This window comes from Dermochelys coriacea, chromosome 9 (genome assembly GCF_009764565.3).
Source record: "Dermochelys coriacea isolate rDerCor1 chromosome 9, rDerCor1.pri.v4, whole genome shotgun sequence".
Classification (NCBI taxonomy): domain Eukaryota; kingdom Metazoa; phylum Chordata; order Testudines; family Dermochelyidae; genus Dermochelys; species Dermochelys coriacea.
The window spans coordinates 91,053,928-91,074,662 of NC_050076.1; the positions used below are offsets into that span (position 1 = coordinate 91,053,928).

Sequence of the window (20,735 nt, forward strand, 5' to 3'; positions counted from 1 at the left end):
ACCGGCATCATGGCTGTGCAGATATTGTCAGTGTCAAGAGGGGTTCCCGTTCTGCTCCCACTGAGCAGGATCAGGCCCTTAGACTGGAGCTCCATGGAGCAAACTTTGTCCTCCTCTATGCTTGTGCTGCACCAAGTATGCAATAATAATCCTAACTAACTAGCAGCACTTCATTGGCCAATCTTCATGGAAGAGTCCTGCTAGGGAACAGGTGGCCAGCATTAGCAGGGAGATGGATTTCAGGAGCCAGCAAGCTTTTGTCATCACTGCCTTCTATGGCTGTGTGACTTACAGCCCCTGCAATGGGTAAGGAGAGATTGTTCAATCCCTGGTTAGCGTGTGCAGGATTTCCTAGATTCCTTGTGCACAGCCTTAGTCTGAAGTCAGCGGAGGAAGACTGTGGGGGGTCAAATCTTGCATGGGTGGTGACAGGTGACCACTGGTGACAGGAAAGGGACTTGCTTGAATTCTTTACCACTTATTAGCTCCGATGCTCTGCCCTGTCATGAGCATCCCAGGGTGATGGCACAGTGGGACAATGCTGCAGTTGTGTTTCCATTATCTTGTATCTGCCTCCAGTCACAAAATGCCCTATGCACAGGCTGCTCTGACTGTGTGTACTGTGTCCTCTGCATCATTCGGGCTAGGCCTGAGCTTAGTGGTGCTAACTCAGTGGGGTGGGGGAAACTGGGCAAATTTGCAGGAACTGGGCATTTGCTTTTTGGCAAATTTTCAATACAAAACAAATTCATAATTTCATCCCACACGATTTCTAAGCCCAAAAACTTTGCTCTTCATTCCGTTTTCACTGGTTGGCTGGCTTCACATGGAAACAGATGACAGTCCTATTGGGTTTGTCCACATTTCCCTGTGAATTCACCACGGTGCGAGCAAAAATAAGTTTGAAAAAGTCAAGGCGTGCCTCCGAGACCTGGCACTGAGGGAAGGGACTGTGGCTGTGTGACAAACCAAAGCAGTTAGCAAGTATATCTGAATGAGAAATGTTGCTCAGGAAGGAAAGTATGAAGGGGAAGAGAAAGAGAGGTGATAATGAAGTGGGCTACAGCATGATTTAATGATCAGACCACGGGATTGGGCATCAGGAGAGCGCGTTGAAGTTCTGGCTCTGATGTTGATTCAGTGTGTGTCCTTGGACAAGGATCAAAGGCCAACTTTTGAAAAGAGCACTTTGTGTTTGGGTGGAGCAGTTTGTGGGCTGTCCAACTTCAGATACTTAGGGCCTGCTCTTCAGAGGTGTGGAGGCCCCATCATTCCACTTGGAATCTATGGGAGCTACAGGTGCTCAGCACCTCTGAAGATCAACCTCTTGGGCCCAGATCCTCAAAGGCATTTAGGCACCTAACTTGCATTAAAATCAATAGGATTAGGTGCCTGAATATCTTGGTGGATCTGGCTCTTGGTGTCTAAACCAGTATTGCCAATGTGCTATTTCCTTGTCAGTGATGCAGTTTGGCTGGGGCTGGAGCCAATGGTGACATGAGAAGCTGCAGCCTTCCCATAAATTTCAGCTCTGCTGCCCCCTCTGCCTGGAAAACCCTCTTTGATTGGCTGCCTTCTCCACTTGCCCTCCTGGAAGAGGGAGCAGGCAGAACCCAGCAGCACAATGTGGCTCCAATCCCTTCTTTCCTGTGAAAAATGGGTCAGTCTGCTTCCCCCCTCCATCCCAGAAATACCAGGCCAGGTAAGGGGGATGAAGAACCCCTGGGGGAACAGCAGTGAGGCTGGGAGTCAGCACTGACTTGGAGTTGAAGGGGCAAAACTGATTGCTGGGGATTGTGGGGCTGGGGAGAGCCAGAGTTCACTAATTAGAATTGTGGGCTTGGGGAGAAGCTGGAAGCTCCATTCAATCAATCAGGCAGCAACCAGAGCTCCTGCAACGAGTATGAGACTCACCTTACCCACTATGTGTGGGAGAGTTGGCAGTGCTAATTGGTACATGTGCCTGGGAAAGGAAGAGGGTTCAAAATCAAAAGAGAAGCTAAAATCCACAATAGATTTACAAAAAAGATCTTATGATTCAGCAGGGGGGAGGAACTGATTCAGATTTTGTAACTCTTGGGGTTGGCAGCAATGAGGTACCCAAATTAGAGGCCACTTCTGAAAATGTGAACCTAACTCCTTTTTGTATCTCAGTCCCAGATCTTCTGAGGATAATAACAATACCTCTTGCACAGGGATGTTGCAGGGTGTATAGATTGATGTTTGTGACACAGCTCTCTTCAGATGGAAGGTATTATGGAATGCTATTTTTATTACAATGAGACATGCCAGAGGCACAGAGAAAGCAGGATGCCCCTAAAGCAGTGTGGGAGTAGGCAGGGATGTGGGAAAATAGGAAGTATGGCTCAGCAATGGAAGCATGTGGAAACCTAGAGATCATGCCCTGTAGATTGTACAGTCCACGAGCCAAGGTACACTAGAGACTATTCCTTGGAGTTGTGAGTAAGAAGTAAGAGGGACCCACCAGAGCTTAGTTTACTTCTGGGAGACAAGAAAATTAAATGAAAGCTAAACACCAGAGAGCAGTCAATGAAACTCTGCTTTGATCATTAGCACTCTTTGCCTCTGTGTTCTTAAAAGATGTTTTGCCTCCTGCCCCTCATTCAATGCACCTGATGAATCACACAGGTCTGTACCCAATACTTTGCAATAATCCTTGTTTCTTTGTGTAGATTGTTCAGGAAAGTAACAGCCCAAGCTGTGTTCTTTAGTGGGAAATTGGATTTAAGGGTCCCAATTGAACTGCAGAAATTGATCCATTCCAACAGACTAGTAGTAGCAGTCTACTAAGGCTGCAAAAATGGGATCTGGAATTCCCGCACTAGCAACAGCAGATCTGTAGATCGATAAGGGGCCCGTTGAATTTAAGCAGCTTTACCATGACATCATCTAACTCTCTCTAGAGCTCCTTGGATTAAAAGGCCAGGTGGATGACCCTGACTTCCCAAAGCTTGATGCTAGGCAGCCCTCTGGAGGCAACTAGAGACCCTGAACCAGATTCAGGCCAGACCCCAGCCAGTGAAGCTTGAGTGCATAGTGATTTTTTTTTTTTTGAGTCACCAATGAAGAGAATTCCAGCCCCTTCAAAACACTGGGCAGGGGGAGTGCCTGAGCAGGGAGTCCTTCACAGAAAGCGGGGGAGAGAGATTCTGAAAAGACAAGTGTTGTGAGCAAGAAATGCAGAAGCAGGAACAAACAGAACTAGGTGCAAGGTGCTGTGTTGACATATGCTGCAGAACTGCCCAAAAGCTGCAGGATCGATTACACCAGACCCAAAGAGGGGGATAGGGCTTGTGACGGACAACCCAGAAAAACTTACTATCTGTCTGGGAAGAGGCAGACCTTGTTCACCCGGCTGTCCAGACATATGCTCTAATAGATCCATGGTAATCATCAGAGAGGGAATATCTTCCAGTTCTCCATCAAGTCATGTTCCATAAGGTGAGAGGAGTCCTGCCATTGGATTTCCATTATAAAGAGCCCCATCGGGCCCAAGTGAGAAAATTGTCCATGGATAGCGTTGCCACCTGTCCAGCTATTCCCATGATCATCTCTTTTTCTTTCTATTTTTTTTTTTAAGAGGTAGCTGTCCTGGAAAATCTGTACAAGTGCTCAGTACACACTGCCAGCTCCCAGTTTTATGGACTCAGGATAATCTCAGAAGTCCCTTTTTCTTTTTTTCTTTTTTTTTTTTTTAAACTTCAGAGGTGGCAACCTTATCCATGGAATGTGGCTGGGTTCCCCCGTATGAACAGTCACCCAGCTGCTGTATTGGACCCAACCTTTGGATCCCACATGCTTCCAAGCTTCATGGGTCTGGGCAAAGTCTGGACACTGGTTCCAAATCTGCTCTCTCAGGCATGCTGTGTTGATCTGGGGAATCTGCCTGTCCAATTTATGAATGATGTGAGATTATGAACTCTCTGTATATATCTTTACCAAGCTGCAAACTCCATTTTTAACATGCAACAGTTTGCAATCTCTTTGTCTCCCTGTTAGACTGGAATTCCAAAGCTGGCTGGCAAAAAGATAACAGAAGAAGGTTGTTAACTTAAGTGCTTGACCACTGAAATGTAATAGCTCTAGACCAAAGACTGGCTCCCAGCCAGGAGACCTAGTTTGTCAGGGAGAAGTTGCCTAACAATGAAATCCTCTGGTAGGACTCTGTGGTCACCTGTTAAGGGGCTGGAAGAATATGAAGGGCCAAAACTGCTGTTTGCACCCAGTTAGTCTCCCTCCAGCCATCTTTCACCTGTTTAAGGTAGGGGAAGCTGCTGCAGGGGCTAGATAAGGTAGAGGGAACCCTGCCGACCTGAACACAGTTGTTTTTCCAAGGAGTCCCAAGGGAAGGCTGAGCTACAGTGAGGGGAAGGACATGAAGGTTTTTATTCTTTTTGTGTGGATCCGTATATATTTCTTCTGGGCTTCTGGGAGAGGGTGTGTTTAAATTACTGAGGTATCTTGGGGGTCCGTGATGGAGCTGGGGGCCTGAGGCGGGTGGGCTGAGGGGCCCATTTCAGTGAAGGTTACAGTTGGTGCCCAGGAAATATGCTACAGCCAACAGAGCCCCCAGGGAAGCTTACAACAGCAGGGGTTCTGAGAGGCTTGGATTCCTCTCTCAGCAATCTCGTGCGTGGCCGAGAGAGGGCGCTAGATCAGATCTGTGACAGGGAACTAAAAGGATCTTTGCAAACACTCAGGGGCAGAGCACTATCTGAGTGGAAGTGTCTCTCTCCCAGTGCAAAGCAGAGCAGCACCAATGTGCTGGGTGAAAGGAAACCTGGTGATAGGCATGGTCCAAGCAGAGAAATTCTCTCTGGATAGACCCTGTTATCTATTTCTTTTCACTCCATCTCCTAGCATCTAAAGTCCTAGTGCCTCTGGTGGGGGCAGGAGGGAAGTCTATGGGTGCCAAACAGCTGGCATGTTGATTTTTGGGAAGACTAAGGGTAATCGGATCCAAAGTGGCCTTGTCTGGCCTTTCACCAGCTGCACAGTTTAGCTGGGATGGCAAGGAGCTCCACATCATCATCAGCAGGAGACTTGGCACCCTTTCCTTCTCTCCCTTGTGCCCTCCTACTCAGTTTTCTCTCCCTGATCTTCACACACACAGTCCCTTTTTTCATCATCTGTCCTATCTCCTCCCTTCCCACTCTCTCTCCAGTATTGTAGCTGACCGGCTTGTGACAGGATCTTTGGGCTTTGTGTTTAATTGATTCCCAAGTGGCCTCCATCTTTCAAAAGGCTGAGGCAGGAAGTATGATGAGTTGGTCATGGGCTGAAAACAAACCCACATGATCTGAGTTAGCCTCCATGCCAGCTAACCTAGAACACTGTGTCCTTATAGATACCGCTCAGGGTGTCCTTAGAAAAGTATTGGGGTCTCAGGGCTTAGCAACACAAACAATATTTTAAGACTCAGACAAGGGATGGGTCCAATCAGAGCCCCTCCAAATGTGGGGAAATTCAGATCTAAATGTTGGGTCTAATTCGTGCTAAAGTTCTCTTTTTTTTTTTTTATACTGCAGTGGAGCCAGGGGAGTTCCATTTACTTCAGTACATGTACTTTTATTTCTTTTCTATTACTTTTATTTTATTTTTTAAAAATATCTACATGAAACCGAATTTTGAGGCAGTTTTATTACCAAGCCCTCAATAGGATGGAATAGAATCACTATAACATCAGAGGGCAAGGCAGCTTCCCCAGCATGCATATGTTAACCGTAAAGCACCTGATTTTCAGAAGTGCTGAGCACCCTTAACTACCATTGACTTCAGTGGGGTCTTGAAGTGTTGTATTTCAGAAAATCCAACCCATCCCTTCATGAAGAATGTGTCTAGGGAGGGCCTGATTCTCCACTCACACTGGCTCTATCCCAGTCAAGCTCCTCCTGATTTCCCCCAGTGTGAGCAGAGTAGATCAAATCTTTGTTATTTAATGGCTTTTGTTCCCTTTTGCACTCTTGATGCCCCACAAAGGGGTCAGGGTTGTTTTTCTCTTTCCTTCCCTGCTTGCCTCTGCCTGCAACAAACTCCCTTCCCTTTTTGTGGTTCTTTAATCTTCCTTTAATCTCTCCTCCCTTAGCCTTGTGAAGGCTGCTATAAATTTCTCATCAGTAATGTGAACAAATGTCCATTTGTTCTTGTTGGGGTACAGAGAGCACCTGGCCAGCCTTGGCATTTGCCATACAAGCAGAGACTTTGAAGGGAAAGTTGATAAGCCCTTTAATCTTTCTTATGATAATGTTCAGGAATTCTGACTCGTGCTTCTTCAGCAGCTCCCTTGCATTTTTCTCGTACTAACTACTATTTGGCTGGAAAGCAATTTTGTTTCGGTAAGTGAGTCTAACCAGAGTAATAGCAATTCAGTGGAAAATGTTACTTCTAAAGGTGTAAATTGTGATCAGTGAATTTTCTCTCAGTTGTAGGTAATTTCACTGTGATTATGTAAAAAGAAAGTCATGGACCCTTCACATCTCCAGGTCACGGGTTTGTTCTGGCATCACTTACTCATGAAAGATTAATACCAAAGAGCGAGCTGTTAGGACACAATGTAGGGAATGGATTCTCAGGGGATTGACAATAAGGATATAGAGTCTTTAATCCCTAAAACAGATTTGTTTATAGTCAAGGCTGGTAGTGGCCAAAAATTACTACACTCTGATAGCTGCTCAGTGACCTTTACAGCAAAAATACCAAAGAACTGGAGGAACAACATGGGGGTTAGTCTGAAAGCCCAGCAGTCCTGAATGCATGAATGGGGAGTGGGTAGGAAGGACAAAGGCAGCAGAGAAGGATGGGTTACGTTTTTAATTTGCTTTCCTGTAGAGTACCAGTACTACTGTAATAGGGGAACTGCTCTCATTTTGCAACTAATGCTCAGTATATAGAGAGGGGCCAACTGTGTGAAGTTTGGATTCGGGGGGACTCGATCCAGAAGTTTGGTTCAGACCCATCTCCAGCAGAAAGCTCGCCTTGTTACTGATCCCTACAGCATCATGAGGTCTTGGTCTCTACACAACACTTGAAAGACAAGGTTCCTGCCCTGAGCTGCTTACCATCTAACTCGGACCAATAGAAAACCAGGAAGGACTCCAGCACAGGAAGGGTTGGAGACTTCTTGGCATGGCGATTAACATAAGCAAGCAGGAGAAAGAAGTGGTTTCTAAGAGGGAAGTGAAAGCAAAATACCCTTAGTTATTCTGAAAGATCCCTTATGCAGATAGCTAATAGCTAGAAATCACTGAACACAGCCCTCATTCAGAGGGCGTGTGCACAAAAAGCATTCAAAACCCAAGGCTAGAAAATGAATTTGTTGAGGGTAAGTGACTCAGCAGAACCCTGCTCCTCTTTCCTCTATCTTAAAGGAGTCTGCAGTCAGAGAGGATTTATTGTTGATTCAAAGGAGAGGCAACCTCTTGTCCCCCAGTCATGGCTCACTGGAGTCCTTCACTTTGCCTTGGCTACATCGTCTTTTGGAACATTATTTGTCCATGTGTTGCTTTTCCAACAGGAGCCCCAGCATCAGCCTGTGAGAATATGATGCCTGTGCATATGGGGGTCCAGCCCCAGCCAACTCCAGCCCCCTATGAGATCCAGGTTGATGCATCTTCCTTCGTGAACAGGCAGCCAATTAATGGTAATTAAGTTCCAACTTCTTAACTGGATTGGTAAGATTTACTTAAAATCCATGATTGCTTCATAGTTGTTTGCATTTGGTATGCTTTCTGTGTAAATGGATCAGTATTATTAGGGAGCTTCTCTTGTTCACCATGTTTTCTCCCTAAAATGTGTTTAGTAAACTTCTGTTTAGTGAAATGAATTAAAACAACTGTGAGCAGATTAGCAGGAGAGGATCAAGAGAAACAAACTGAGAACTACATGGAGATGAGAAGTTGACATTACAAACACTATGCAAGTTATTTTAAAGTCTGCAAGGTCTGGATGCCAAGCAAGTAATCATGATATGGCTGCATTCTATTATAGTGACGCTGATAATCTAGTGATGAATCAGACAAAGGTTAGCCCCTCATAGGATGAATCCAGCATCTGGCAGGATTGGGCCAATGCCATGAAATCAGTGGATGATTTTTAACAGGTGCCAGATAGCTAAGGGAATTCTTAACTGGTGCAGAGCTATCACCGATAGGTCAGTGATTTGTTTCTGTACCAAGGCAGTAAGCAGAAATTAACATCTGCTAGCTCTTTGGTGGCCCATGTGAAATGAGTTGGTGATCGGATGCATAACTGAGGCTAGCGATGTGACTTTCCCATAGAGAGTCAGTGGCAGAGTTGGGAATGGAAGCTAGGAGTCCTGACTCCCTGTCCTGTATAATAGTAACAAGACCATCCTTCTGCCCCACTGACTCATGCCCGATTACTTGCTTAGCATAGGGTGCAGTGTCTTCTTCATTTCCTTTCAGTCCCAATATGTCTCTGATGTCTTTCTTCTTCACCTCTCTCTGTGGCTACCATCTGACCCTCCTTTTCCAAGGGCCCAGACTCCCTCTCTTCACTTCTCCCGCTAGTCTATTCCTCTTCTGGTTCTTTGTAACCCTTGGTCCTAGAACAAAAGAATAGCCATACTGGGTCAGACCAATGGTCCATCTAACCCAGTATCTGGCCAGTGCCAGATCTGTCGGAGGGAATGAACAGAACAGGGCAATTTTGAGTGATCTATGCAGTTTCATTCAGTCCCAGCCTCTGGTAGTTGGAGGTTTAGGGACACCCAGAGCATGTGACAGCATCCCTGACCATCTTAGCCATTGATGGACCTGTCCTTCAGGAACTTATCTAATTATTTTTCTGAACCCAGTTATACTTTCAGCCTTCACAACAGTCCCTGGCAACGCGTTCCACAGGGGGTGTGTGTGTGTGTGTGTGTGTGTGTGTGTGTGTGAAGAAATTTTTCCTTTTTGTTTTTAAACCTGCTGCCTATTCGTTTCACTGAGTGACCCCCGGTTCTTGTGTCATGTGAAGGGGTAAATAACACTTCCCAATTCACTTTCTCGGCACCCGTCATGGTTTTATAGACCTCTGTCATATCCCCCCAGTTCTCCTTAGTTGTCTCTTTTCTAAGCTGAACAATCCCAGTCTTTTTAGTTGCTCCTCATCTGGAAGCTGTTCTATACCTTGAATGATTTTTATTGCCCTTCTCTGCACCATTTCCAATTCTAATGTATCTTTTTTGAGAAGGGGTGACCGTGACGACCTGCAGTATTCAGGTTCTGTCTCCTTGTACACCCTGGCTGCCTCCTGGAGGTGGAATGTGCTGCTGTTCAAGGCCAGGAAAGAGGGAGGCCTTAGGTGCCTGCTCAGAAGCCCCAGGAGCAGCATTTAGGAGCTGGGAGAACAAGCTAAAGAGGAAAACTTGCTCCTTGTCCCTAGCCCTGCTTCTAATCTCAATGGGACGTGCACCCGAGGGCAGAATTTTATCTAAAGCCTTTTTCACAGTCCATCTCCATGGTATTTATATTGCCCCAGGCCCATAGTAAAGGAGCACCTCACCCTCCTTGCAGACCCCTGTGAGACAGAGAGCTACTATCATCCCTGTTTTGCAGATGGGGAAATCAAGGCACAGATAGATTAAGTGACCAGCCCAGGGTGAAACAGGAAGTCAGTGGCAAAGAGGGAACTGAGCCAGCATCTCCTAAATCCCAGGCTGGCACAATAATCACCGGGCTATCTTTGCAGACACAGCTGATGTGCAAAGGTATATCTGGTGTATCTTTGGCGTTATTAAAAGTGGTGACCGTTTGAGAAGCAAGTCCCAGCTATGGGTGACTAACATGTGATAGATGCATATACTATCTTCCAGTTCAGATTGTAGGGCCAGGATACAGAGGCCTGTTGCTGGAAGCTCGCACCTTTGGCTCCACGGCTGCACTTGGCACTTGGCAGAATCCTGCCAATAACACTAAGTTCTTACAGGTAAGCTGGGAGCTTCTCATTTCTAGCCTTATGGGGCATCGTGGCTTAATAAATACTGTGAAATTAAATGTAGCGAGAGAAACAACATATAAGAGCAAAGGCAGCTGGGTGGGAGCATTTGGATTGATTAGGGCATGTTGCATGCAATATCTATTACCCAGGCTTTTGGTGAGGGGAGGGGGATGTTATCGTTGCTAAGGAAATAGGATTTATTTGTTTACAAATTGATTGTACATGCACCTAGTGCAGTGGTCCCCAAACTTTTCCTGTTGTGACCCTCCCTCATCTGTAATGCAATCTGTCCCATGGGGCTGGAAGCAGGAGCCACTGCCAGGAGTCAAAGCTGGGATCTTGGCAGATGGCAGTGCTGGGGCTGAAGCTGGGGGCAGAATGGGTCTGGGTGGTGTTCCCTCCCCATCTCTAAAGGAGGCTGGTCCCAGGGCCCTCCCCCCAAAAATGTTCCTTCCATGTCACCCCAGGGGAGCGTTCTCCACAGTTTGGGGACCACTGACCTAGTGTATGTGACAGGTACACTATTCATTGTAATGAAACAAGTAATACATGGATTGATATTCTTTTCTTTGCAGTGCTCTGGAAACCCAAAAGATGTGATTACTCATTCTAACACCGAGTTAAAAACAAGCCTGACCACTTATACCTGGCTGCCCCCAACCTCTGGTTGCCCTGCCATTATTACATTCATGTAAGGAACTTCATGACAGAGTTCCCTTTTAAATGAAATCCCCTCCCCCTCCAACGGACATCTCAAACATGTTTTCTTCTCTTTTTTCTCTCCCTATACATTAATACAGTCATAAAAGATTCCATTGTTTAATATAGGGCAGAGTTTTCAAACGCACTGGAGTGATTCTAGAGCATAAGCCCCATTGACTTTCAGGGTCTTGTGCTCCTAAGCCACTTAGGTGCTTTTGAAAATCTAGGGGCTCAATCAGCAGCAGGGTCTCCCCAGACCAATGAAAGCTGCACATAACTAATGAGCGCTTATTCACACCATTCGGATTACAAATGATATTAAAGCAGAAGAATGTTGCTATACTGCAGGAACGGTATTTTGGTCCTTTCTGGGAATGGAGGGATCTTCAGTTGGGAAGCCATCTGAAACGTTCAGCCGCAACTCACTTTCCTGTGTGCAAGAAAGAGTGGATTCACTTTCCCATGAGGTTAGGCTTACATTACCATTTGCTAATGAATTTATGAGCAAAGCAGCAACGCCATCACAGAACAGCTACAATGAGTTACTGGAATATCATTGGAGGGAGGGGGAAATCTTCCCATTTTATAACCATGTTACACTGTTTTTTTCCTCTTGAACAGGGCAACTGTAGCACAGTCTCGTGAAATTTACTGGCTCGGTGTCCAATCCAAAGTGATCTGGAGAGGTGAGTAATTAGTGAATTTATCATTCCAATTTAAGGCAGTGGATTGTGTATCTAACTGCCATTAATGCAAATGGGAGTTAAAGATGCATTAAGAGAAGCCACTGGTGTATCAGAAATGCAGGTGCTAGTCTGCGTGCAGTTTGCTTTGAAATTATTTTTCTTCACCATACAAGGGTTCAGTTCACTAAGCTGGAATTTATATATGTAGTTCTTAGTCTCTCCTCCTAAATCATTCACTCCAGCCCCCTAATAATCTTCTCTGAATGCTTTCCAGTCTGACAATATAGTTCTGTTAACATGGTGCATGTAACTAAATAAAATATTCCAGGTCTCTTATGAAGATATGACTCATGTTATGGATTAAACTGTAAGCCACTGCTGCTAAGCTAATGGGAGTCTTGCACAGAGAAGAAAAAATAGACTAGTTACTGTAAGAGCTGACTCTCTCCTCCATCTGGAAAGGGGTAGAAGAGTAACTTGCACCAACAGGAATTTGTGTATGCAAATATCCAAGTCGTCAGAAGGGTAGAGAGCTGGTTTTGTTTCTGGTTCTTCTAGGGAGTGACTATTTTCCTCTCAGTTCAGCTAATCAGAAAACCTTTATGCTGAGCGCCAAATGATACATACCAATGTACCCTACTGTAAAGGTTGTCACATCCTGTTGCACAGCCTACTGGGGGAAAAAAAAAGCCACTATATCTCTTTCAGTGTTAATTATATGAAGACTTAATATCTACAGTTGCTCAAATCTGTGTCTCAGGGTGCACTTGCGGGGGCTCAGGGCTTCAGCCGCAGTGGGGCTGAAGCCCCAAACCCTGGCAGATGCATCCTGCTCTTAAACTTCTGAAGATTTTTGTATTTGACTCAGTAATTTTGGCCCCCTTGGCATATAATGTGCTAGTCTCAAAGACTGTTCAGTTACTAGCAGTAGTGATCCAAACTATGCAGAAACAGTTGTCAAAGTGGCTCCAACTTAGTTATTAGGCAGCTCCAACATTATAAATTATGTGGCTACTTATGACGCATTTTGAGGCAGGGAGAGGGAGTCATGCCTCCTAAATTCTGTTGCTGACTCAGCATGTGATCATGGATAATTCATGTAAACTGTACCTCAGTTTCACCATCAGTAAAACAAGGATAGGCAATGCTTCCCTCACACAGATACTGGGGCTTAATTCATTGTTTGTAATGTGCTTTGAATTATTGAGTAAATAATAAAAGGAAGTAAGATACTGTCATCTCCTCCTCAGTACTAAAACACAAGATCATATTTAAGCTGATTGTCCATTAGAAAGAACAATTTAAAGGCTCTTATTTAAGAGATTGTCACTGCCCCTTGCTTAGGGATCATTATTCCTGGGCTTTAGTGTGCAGTTAAGTATTGTTCTTTTATGTAAGAGAAACAGTAATAATGACTTATCTGCCCTGCCCTCATTTCTCATCTCTCCCTTGGTTGGTCCCCCCAATTAATCTTGCCTACCTTCTCGCTCCCATCATCATTGGTTTTGTCAATAGTGCTCTCTAGCCCTGTGATTCCTTCTCCACTTCTCTTCCTAATATATATCTGCCGTGAGGCCCACAAGTATTAACATAGTGTAGTGAAAATGCCATCAACCAGCCATTATTCAAAACAAGGAGAAAGAGAAAATGCATTAAGACAGAACCTTCCTTTGGGTTCCCCTATGCAAGTCATGTTGTAAGGGGCACACACAGCATCTTGTCTAGTTTGCTATACAATACTAAGTCTATTGTGTGATCTTAACATAATAATGGGCTTATTTTAGGAAAAAATTCATGATTAAAAAACTCTGCATAGTTCATCAATTTGGGTTTAGCATACAGGTGCTAGCCTGTGATATACAGGAGGTCAGACTAGATGATCTAATGGTCCCTTTAGGTCTTAAATGCTGACTGTACAGGGAAACTGCATAAGATTTTGAGGGATGGTATGAGGTCTCATTTTAACTGGAAAAGACTTAAGCTCTGAAACCACAAATCATACTTTAATTCAAATGCCTAGAGCGAAGGGGATTTGGGACTATCCCCACTGAGCTAGCTAAGCATCAAGTCTAGGTAATTCACCAGAAAAGCACTATCTAGTTGATGTGCTTTGACACAAACATCATAGGTGGTATCCAAATTTACACTGAGTGTGTCTCATCCAAAAATCAGCTATCTTTATTGGTATTAATTTCTTCTATAGATGCTTGGTTTAATAGCAAGAACACTTTTGAAATGTAATTAATCCATTTTAGTCTGACTCATGGAATGACTTCCCTGAGATAAGAACATTATATTTTAAAACCAACATAATAAATGATAGAGCCAATCCTATCAGTCAGAAAGATATTCAAAAGCAAGAGACAAGTAAGGACACAAGGCAACTATACACCCTTTGAAAACCTGCAACTACACAGAACAGACAAGGCATGAGGAAGCAAGTTATTTTATATGGCTGTCAGATTAATAATCAGGTTATTAATGCTTAAACACATCAGAGTAATAGTATAAAATGGCTAGAGCAGGAGACTAGGCACTTGTCACTGTGCTCCATTTCCCACTTTGCAACTGACTTACTGTAGGAGCTGGGACATGTCCCACAACCTCTGTGCTTTAGTTTTTCCATCTAATCTAGGTACAATGCATACATCTCAATCTCTGTATAAAACATGCTGTAAATGCAAAGTAGTTCAAAAAGTTTCTTAGAAGTTAATTAATGCCCTGTTCATTGCTTCCACAATAGCTGTGTTTAGACTTTGTTAATCCATAGAGGTTGGGGTTGCCTGAAAAAACTATAGTGATTACTAGGTATTACTACTGATTGTGAATGGGAAGTGAACAAGTGGCAACTATTCATTGCTTTTTCTCTGTAGTTAAAACAGGATTGAAGGAGGGAAAAACTGATGACCACACTAATATCAATGTTGCCTCAACTGTGTAATGAAAACTAATCCTAAATTAAAGATAACATCCATTTTGTTTTCTAAACTACAGAGTCTAAAGCTACATGTGGTGCTGAGAAGTTTACATGGACAGTTACTGTTGTGACAATGATGTCTTTCCACTTAATATAAGTAGCCAGGCAAAAGAAGTAAGTGTTGGAGTTTCAGAGGATCTATTCAATGGCTAACGAATACAGACCCTGTATACAATCACTACATTTGCTTCTGCCATGAAGTGGATTCTGGAAGCCTAAGGCCTATGTCTACACACGTTATACTGTTTTTAAATTGTACCAATAGAGTTAAAGTAATACAACCCTCTACAGTGCAGTTATACTGGTACAGCTTATTCCCTACAGGCACGTTAGACAAGTATAACAATGCCCCCTCAATAGGCATTGCCATCACAACCCTAACCAATGCCGTTTTAATATTACATGATCTGTATGTAGACTAGGACTAAGGTTAAAGTTGAGTAGTACAAAGCCATAGTGAAATCTCAGAAGCTAAAACAGACCTGAGAAACAAAATTTAATGCCATGACTTCAACTCCATTCTAAATTAGAACCTATATAAGATCAGCATCTTTGATTTGTATAAGGAATGGTATACATCAGGATATCACGACAATATCTGTATACCTTTTCATTATACATCAATAGTACAAAACATCTTTCAGAATTAACAAACAATGGCCTGCTGCAATAATTAAACCTCTTATTTTACCCTAACTAAATAGGCATTGTATTAGCTAATGACACGTTAACAGCAGTGGTATGCTCCAGAAGTAATTTCTTAAAAGGCTGGTCATTTCATTAAGTAATGACTGTATTGCTACTTTTCTTTGCAACCTCTCCTTTTTGAGAAGGGTAACCTACAATTGATCATGTGACAGCAGAAGTTGATGCTTTTAACAGCTTTATAATGAATACAAAGTTAAGGCTTAGCATTGCTCATTGCATGCCAATTTCATGAGGAGGGACACAACCTCAATAAATGGTTATTTTTGCTATTTACAGCAGCTTAGTAGTCTATTAGTGTATCTGCAAGGAGTTCTACAGATTACTGAAAGTAATAGGCATATAAATAAAGATTTAACTCTCCCTGGCACTCCACTAACTTCTGTTGCAAGTTTCTTAGCTGGAAGCACATCTATAACTTTAGGGTAATTACCTACCTCTGTTGTGGATTCCTTTTTGTATATTTGACTATAGAATGCTTATGGTTGGCTGTATTATTTTCAATATACACCTTTTAAAATTATACCAATAAAAAATTCAAAAACCCACTTTCATTTTCAAGGTTTATGTGCACCATATAACACATTGCATCAAATATAAATGCATGTTTACTGGAGCTAAACTGCTTTGTACAGGAACTAGGACTCTTCACTCAACGAGTTGCTTCTTAGTCAATGTTCTCTAATCCCTGAAAAATAAAAAGTGAAGCACTCTTAACTATCCATACAGAATTTTCACCAATCTCACCACCTTGTTTACGTTTCTCATAAACATACACATCAACTTACTGCTTTTTTTTAAGCATAAATTCCTCAGCAGAATATGAAGTCTGCATGTTTTTTGGAAGACACTATTTTTTTAAAAAATAGGGGGAAAGAGAATCACTAAAGCACAATTAAGGGTGGGGTGGTAGCACTAGACAAACTATAGTGATAGCATCACAGAAGTTATGAAGGGAAGAGACCCACCTCATCAAGGCTACCCCATGCAAATTATACCATTCTGTACTTAGTATGACTAAAGGTGCCCTGAAAAGGTTTTTCAAAGGAATGTACGTACACACCCCTTGTTCTTTACATTAGACATTTAGGTCTTGCCTGCTCAGGAACATTCTATGCTAACTGCAGAACCAGTGAAATTGCATTACTTTAGTGGAGAGTAAAAAGTTGAGCAATTCAGCAGGAAGGGAATTTTGTCACTGTTTAAAACTTGTTTTTGTTAACCCCTATTTCACTTTAATGACTAAATAAGGCTTGGGGAAAGGACATAACCAATTAAACATTCCAACCCCTTCCACTAATGTGACAGCTCATAATACACACAATTAGAAACATCTCAGAGACTCCTAGAAAAAACTGACCAGGCCATTTCTAATAAAATATTACAGGCTTTCTTTGTATGTTATAAAGCAACAAATACTTAAAAAAAGCTCTTTACAGGTCACCTTTAAGTACTAGCAGTAGCAAGTCTGCACTGAAGATATCAAGTGAGAATGAAAAGACACTAATGCTAAGAGAGTCAGGCCTATGGTTTGCAAAGAAGATTGGTCTAGATTTGAACCCATCAAAGTCCATTGATTAGCTGTAAGACAATATATTCAAATTAAGCACTTCTTGTCTGCTCCAGTTAGCAGCCAAGTTCTACCCTCGGGTACCGTCAAGACTGGTGGCTTTATACTGAAGTGTCAGAGAGCAGAACCCAGTCAAGGGTCGAACCCAACTCAAACAACAGCGAGTGCTCACTGCAGAGACCTACAACTCTAGTTTTCAACTCCTGGTTAGTTGAATTTTGAGGCGTTTGGATTTTGCAGAGTTCAGCTGTCTCGTAGTTATAGGTCAGCTTCCTTTTCCGCTGGAAGGGATTTACCTTGGACCGATAGTATTCATTAACCCCCGACAGTCGCCGGTCTCTCTCCATCAGGTGCCACTGGTAGGGCTGGCGAGCAATTCTCTTTTCCTGTGCACGAAGAGCAACATGTCACCGCACTGGGAGACGGCGGGGGAGCAGGAGGGTGGCGCCGGGCCCGGCCACCGACCTGGGGCTCGGACAAGGCCCCGAGTAGTTCCCGGGGTGCGGGAAAGGGAGCGGCGCCCCCAGCTGGTTTCCAGCGGCTCACTCGGCACAAGCACCGGGCAAGGGATGTCTGCGCCCGCGCCCTACCCCCCACGTCACCCCCCCAGCGCCCGCGCCCTCCCCTCTCCACGTCACCCCCCCCGCCAGCGCCCGCACCCTCCCCTCTCCACGTCAGCTCCCCGCCAGCGCCCGCGCCCTCCCCTCTCCACGTCACCCCCCCCCGCCAGCGCCCGCGCCCTCCCCCCCACGTCAGCTCCCCGCCAGCGCCCGCGCCCTACCCCCCACGTCACCCCCCCCGCCAGCGCCCGCGCCCTCCCCTCTCCACGTCACCCCCCCCGCCAGCGCCCGCGCCCTCCCCTCTCCACGTCACCCCCCCCCGCCAGCGCCCGCGCCCTCCCCCCCACGTCAGCTCCCCGCCAGCGCCCACGCCCTCCCCTCTCCATGTCACCCCCCCCGCCAGCGCCCGCGCCCTCCCCTCTCCACGTCACCCCCCCCGCCAGCGCCCGCGCCCTCCCCTCTCCACGTCACCCCCCCGCCAGCGCCCGCGCCCTCCCCCCCACGTCAGCTCCCCGCCAGCGCCCGCGCCCTCCCCTCTCCACGTCACCCCCCCCCGCCAGCGCCCGCGCCCTCCCCTCTCCACGTCACCCCCCCCGCCAGCGCCCGCGCCCTCCCCTCTCCACGTCACCCCCCCCGCCAGCGCCCGCGCCCTCCCCTCTCCACGTCAGCTCCCCGCCAGCGCCCGCGCCCTCCCCTCTCCACGTCACCCCCCCCGCCAGCGCCCGCGCCCTCCCCCCCACGTCAGCTCCCCGCCAGCGCCCGCGCCCTACCCCCCCACGTCACCCCCCCCGCCAGCGCCCGCGCCCTCCCCTCTCCACGTCACCCCCCCCGCCAGCGCCCGCGCCCTCCCCTCTCCACGTCACCCCCCCCGCCAGCGCCCGCGCCCTCCCCCCCACGTCAGCTCCCCGCCAGCGCCCGCGCCCTCCCCTCTCCACGTCAGCTCCCCGCCAGCGCCCGCGCCCTCCCCTCTCCACGTCACCCCCCCCCGCCAGCGCCCGCGCCCTCCCCCCCACGTCAGCTCCCCGCCAGCGCCCGCGCCCTACCCCCCACGTCACCCCCCCCCGCCAGCGCCCGCGCCCTCCCCCTCTCCACGTCACCCCCCCCCGCCAGCGCCCGCGCCCTCCCCTCTCCTCTCCACGTCACCCCCCCGCCAGCGCCCGCGCCCTCCCCCCACGTCAGCTCCCCGCCAGCGCCCGCGCCCTCCCCTCTCCACGTCAGCTCCCCGCCAGCGCCCGCGCCCTCCCCTCTCCACGTCACCCCCCCCGCCAGCGCCCGCGCCCCCCCCCCCCACGTCAGCTCCCCGCCAGCGCCCGCGCCCTCCCCCCCACGTCAGCTCCCCGCCAGCGCCCGCGCCCTACCCCCCACGTCACCCCCCCCCGCCAGCGCCCGCGCCCTCCCCTCTCCACGTCACCCCCCCCCCGCCAGCGCCCGCGCCCTCCCCCCCCACGTCAGCTCCCCGCCAGCGCCCGCGCCCTCCCCTCTCCACGTCACCCCCCCCGCCAGCGCCCGCGCCCTCCCCCCCACGTCAGCTCCCCGCCAGCGCCCGCGCCCTCCCCCCCACGTCAGCTCCCCGCCCAGCGCCCCCGCGCACACCCCCCACGTCACCCCCCCCGCCAGCGCCCGCGCCCTCCCCTCTCCACGCCACCCCCCGCCGCCAGCGCCCGCGCCCTCCCCCCCACGTCAGCTCCCCGCCAGCGCCCGCGCCTCCCCCCACGTCAGCCAGCCCCGCGCCCGCCCCTCTCCACGTCAGCCCCCCCCGCCAGCGCCCGCGCCCTCCCCTCTCCACGTCACCCCCCCGCCAGCGCCCGCGCCCCTCCCCTCTCCACGTCACCCCCCCCGCCACGCCCGCGCCCTCCCCTCCACGTCACCCCCCCGCCAGCGCCCGCGCCCTCCCTCTCCACGTCAGCTCCCCGCCAGCGCCCGCGCCCTCCCCTCTCCACGTCACCCCCCCCGCCAGCGCCCGCGCCCTCCCCCCACGTCAGCTCCCCGCCAGCGCCCGCGCCCTACCCCCCACGTCACCCCCCCCGCCAGCGCCCGCGCCCTCCCCTCTCCACGTCACCCCCCCCGCCAGCGCCCGCGCCCTCCCCTCTCCACGTCACCCCCCCGCCAGCGCCCGCGCCCTCCCCCCCACGTCAGCTCCCCGCCAGCGCCCGCGCCCTCCCCTCTCCACGTCAGCTCCCCGCCAGCGCCCGCGCCCTCCCCTCTCCACGTCACCCCCCCCGCCAGCGCCCGCGCCCTCCCCCCCACGTCCGCGCCCCGCCAGCGCCCGCGCCCTACCCCCCACGTCACCCCCCCCGCCAGCGCCCGCGCCCTCCCCTCTCCACGTCACCCCCCCCGCCAGCGCCCGCGCCCTCCCCTCTCCTCTCCACGTCACCCCCCCGCCAGCGCCCGCGCCCTCCCCCCCACGTCAGCTCCCCGCCAGCGCCCGCGCCCTCCCCTCTCCACGTCAGCTCCCCGCCAGCGCCCGCGCCCTCCCCTCTCCACGTCACCCCCCCGCCAGCGCCCGCGCCCTCCCCCCCCACGTCAGCTCCCCGCCAGCGCCCGCGCCCTCCCCCCCACGTCAGCTCCCCGCCAGCGCCCGCGCCCTACCCCCCACGTCACCCCCCCCGCCAGCGCCCGCGCCCTCCCCTCTCCACGTCACCCCCCCGCCAGCGCCCGCGCCCTCCCCCCCCACGTCAGCTCCCCGCCAGCGCCCGCGCCCTCCCCCCCACGTCAGCTCCCCGCCAGCGCCCGCGCCCTCCCCTCTCCACGTCACCCCCCCCGCCAGCGCCCGCGCCCTCCCCCTCTCCACGTCACCCCCCCCGCCAGCGCCCGCGCCCTCCCCCCCACGTCAGCTCCCCGCCAGCGCCCGCGCCTCCCCCCACGTCAGCTCCCCGCCAGCGCCCGCGCCCTACCCCCCACGTCACCCCCCCGCCAGCGCCCGCGCCCTCCCCTCTCCACGTCACCCCCCCCGCCAGCGCCCGCGCCCTCACCCCCACGTCACCCCCCGCCAGCGCCCGCGCCCTCCCCCCTCCACGTCATCCCCCCCGCCAGCGCCCGCGCCCTCGCCCCCCATCGTTGCCGTCCGGAGCCGGCCCAGCCCCTCCTGGCTCCGCCCTGACCTTGCCCCCGTTGAGGTATCTGTGGATGTGGATGAGCGACACGCCGGGGATGGTCAGGCACAGGCACATGATGGCCGCGCTGGGTAGGATCTCGTACCACATCCCGGCGCCCGCTCGAGCCGCTCCGCCGCCACCGACCGCTACACTCGACCGAGCTCCCCCCCCCCCCGGTTGGCAAACGCGCACGCGCAGGCGGCACCACTTCGCATGCGCATTAGCCCCGCCCCAGGGGGGCGCCTACCCGTCATGCATCTCGACGGCGCGCCGCCGCCATCGTGCCGAGGCAAAGACAGCGATAGGGCGGGGCTAGGTCCCCTCAGTGACTGTGGCCGCGGCCGCGCTCGGCGTCCCACTGGGCGTGCTACGGGCGCCGGGAGCTTCCCATGGCCCCGATGACCGGCCTGCTGGGAGCAAGCCGGGAGCGGTCGCCCCCGTTAGCCCCAGTGCATGCCGGGAGCTCCCATCCCCACC

General features: G+C 50.1%; 2 protein-coding genes across 8 annotated transcripts; one reads left to right on the forward strand and one right to left on the reverse strand.

Moving 5' to 3' along the window:
* Position 1: 1 nt before the first annotated feature.
* LOC119861130 (putative ferric-chelate reductase 1) lies at positions 2-15,442 on the forward strand. Of its 7 annotated transcripts, XM_038415715.2 has the most exons (7): positions 1,565-1,702; positions 2,155-2,251; positions 7,535-7,660; positions 9,839-9,951; positions 10,539-10,654; positions 11,287-11,351; positions 14,346-15,442. In XM_038415715.2, exons 2-7 carry the CDS (start codon positions 2,245-2,247, stop codon positions 14,423-14,425), a joined length of 507 nt encoding a protein of 168 aa, XP_038271643.1. In that variant the 5' UTR covers positions 1,565-1,702; positions 2,155-2,244; the 3' UTR covers positions 14,426-15,442. The 7 variants fall into 7 exon arrangements, with proteins under 7 accessions (XP_043348034.1, XP_038271641.2, XP_038271646.1 ...); XM_043492099.1 differs by lacking the exons at positions 1,565-1,702; positions 2,155-2,251 and adding an exon at positions 2-135 and having other exon boundaries at positions 7,535-7,691; XM_038415713.2 differs by lacking the exons at positions 1,565-1,702; positions 2,155-2,251 and adding an exon at positions 11-135.
* A 140-nt stretch (positions 15,443-15,582) lies between these two features.
* Positions 15,583-20,397, reverse strand: NDUFA1 (NADH:ubiquinone oxidoreductase subunit A1). Its single transcript, XM_038415721.2, has 3 exons — positions 20,265-20,397; positions 16,900-16,989; positions 15,583-15,721 (listed from the first exon to the last, which is right to left on the reverse strand). Exons 1-3 carry the CDS (start codon positions 20,364-20,366, stop codon positions 15,701-15,703), a joined length of 213 nt encoding a protein of 70 aa, XP_038271649.1. The 5' UTR covers positions 20,367-20,397; the 3' UTR covers positions 15,583-15,700.
* Between the last annotated feature and the right edge of the window lie 338 nt (positions 20,398-20,735).

Bases quoted from the DNA above. Each gene is read 5' to 3' on its own strand.
- LOC119861130 (XM_038415714.2), top strand. From the start codon at position 1,657: ATGGGTCAGTCTGCTTCCCCCCTCCATCCCAGAAATACCAGGCCAG. The intron at 1,703-7,534 runs GTAAGGGGGATG...CTTTTCCAACAG, and splicing joins TCCCAGAAATACCAGGCCAG to GAGCCCCAGCATCAGCCTGT. The intron at 10,655-11,286 runs GTAAGGAACTTC...CCTCTTGAACAG, and splicing joins CCTGCCATTATTACATTCAT to GGCAACTGTAGCACAGTCTC.
- NDUFA1 (XM_038415721.2), bottom strand. From the start codon at position 20,366: ATGTGGTACGAGATCCTACCCAGCGCGGCCATCATGTGCCTGTGCCTG. The intron at 16,990-20,264 runs GTCAGGGCGGAG...CTTCGTGCACAG, and splicing joins GATACCTCAACGGGGGCAAG to GAAAAGAGAATTGCTCGCCA. The intron at 15,722-16,899 runs GTAAATCCCTTC...TTTATTTTTCAG, and splicing joins ATGAATACTATCGGTCCAAG to GGATTAGAGAACATTGACTA.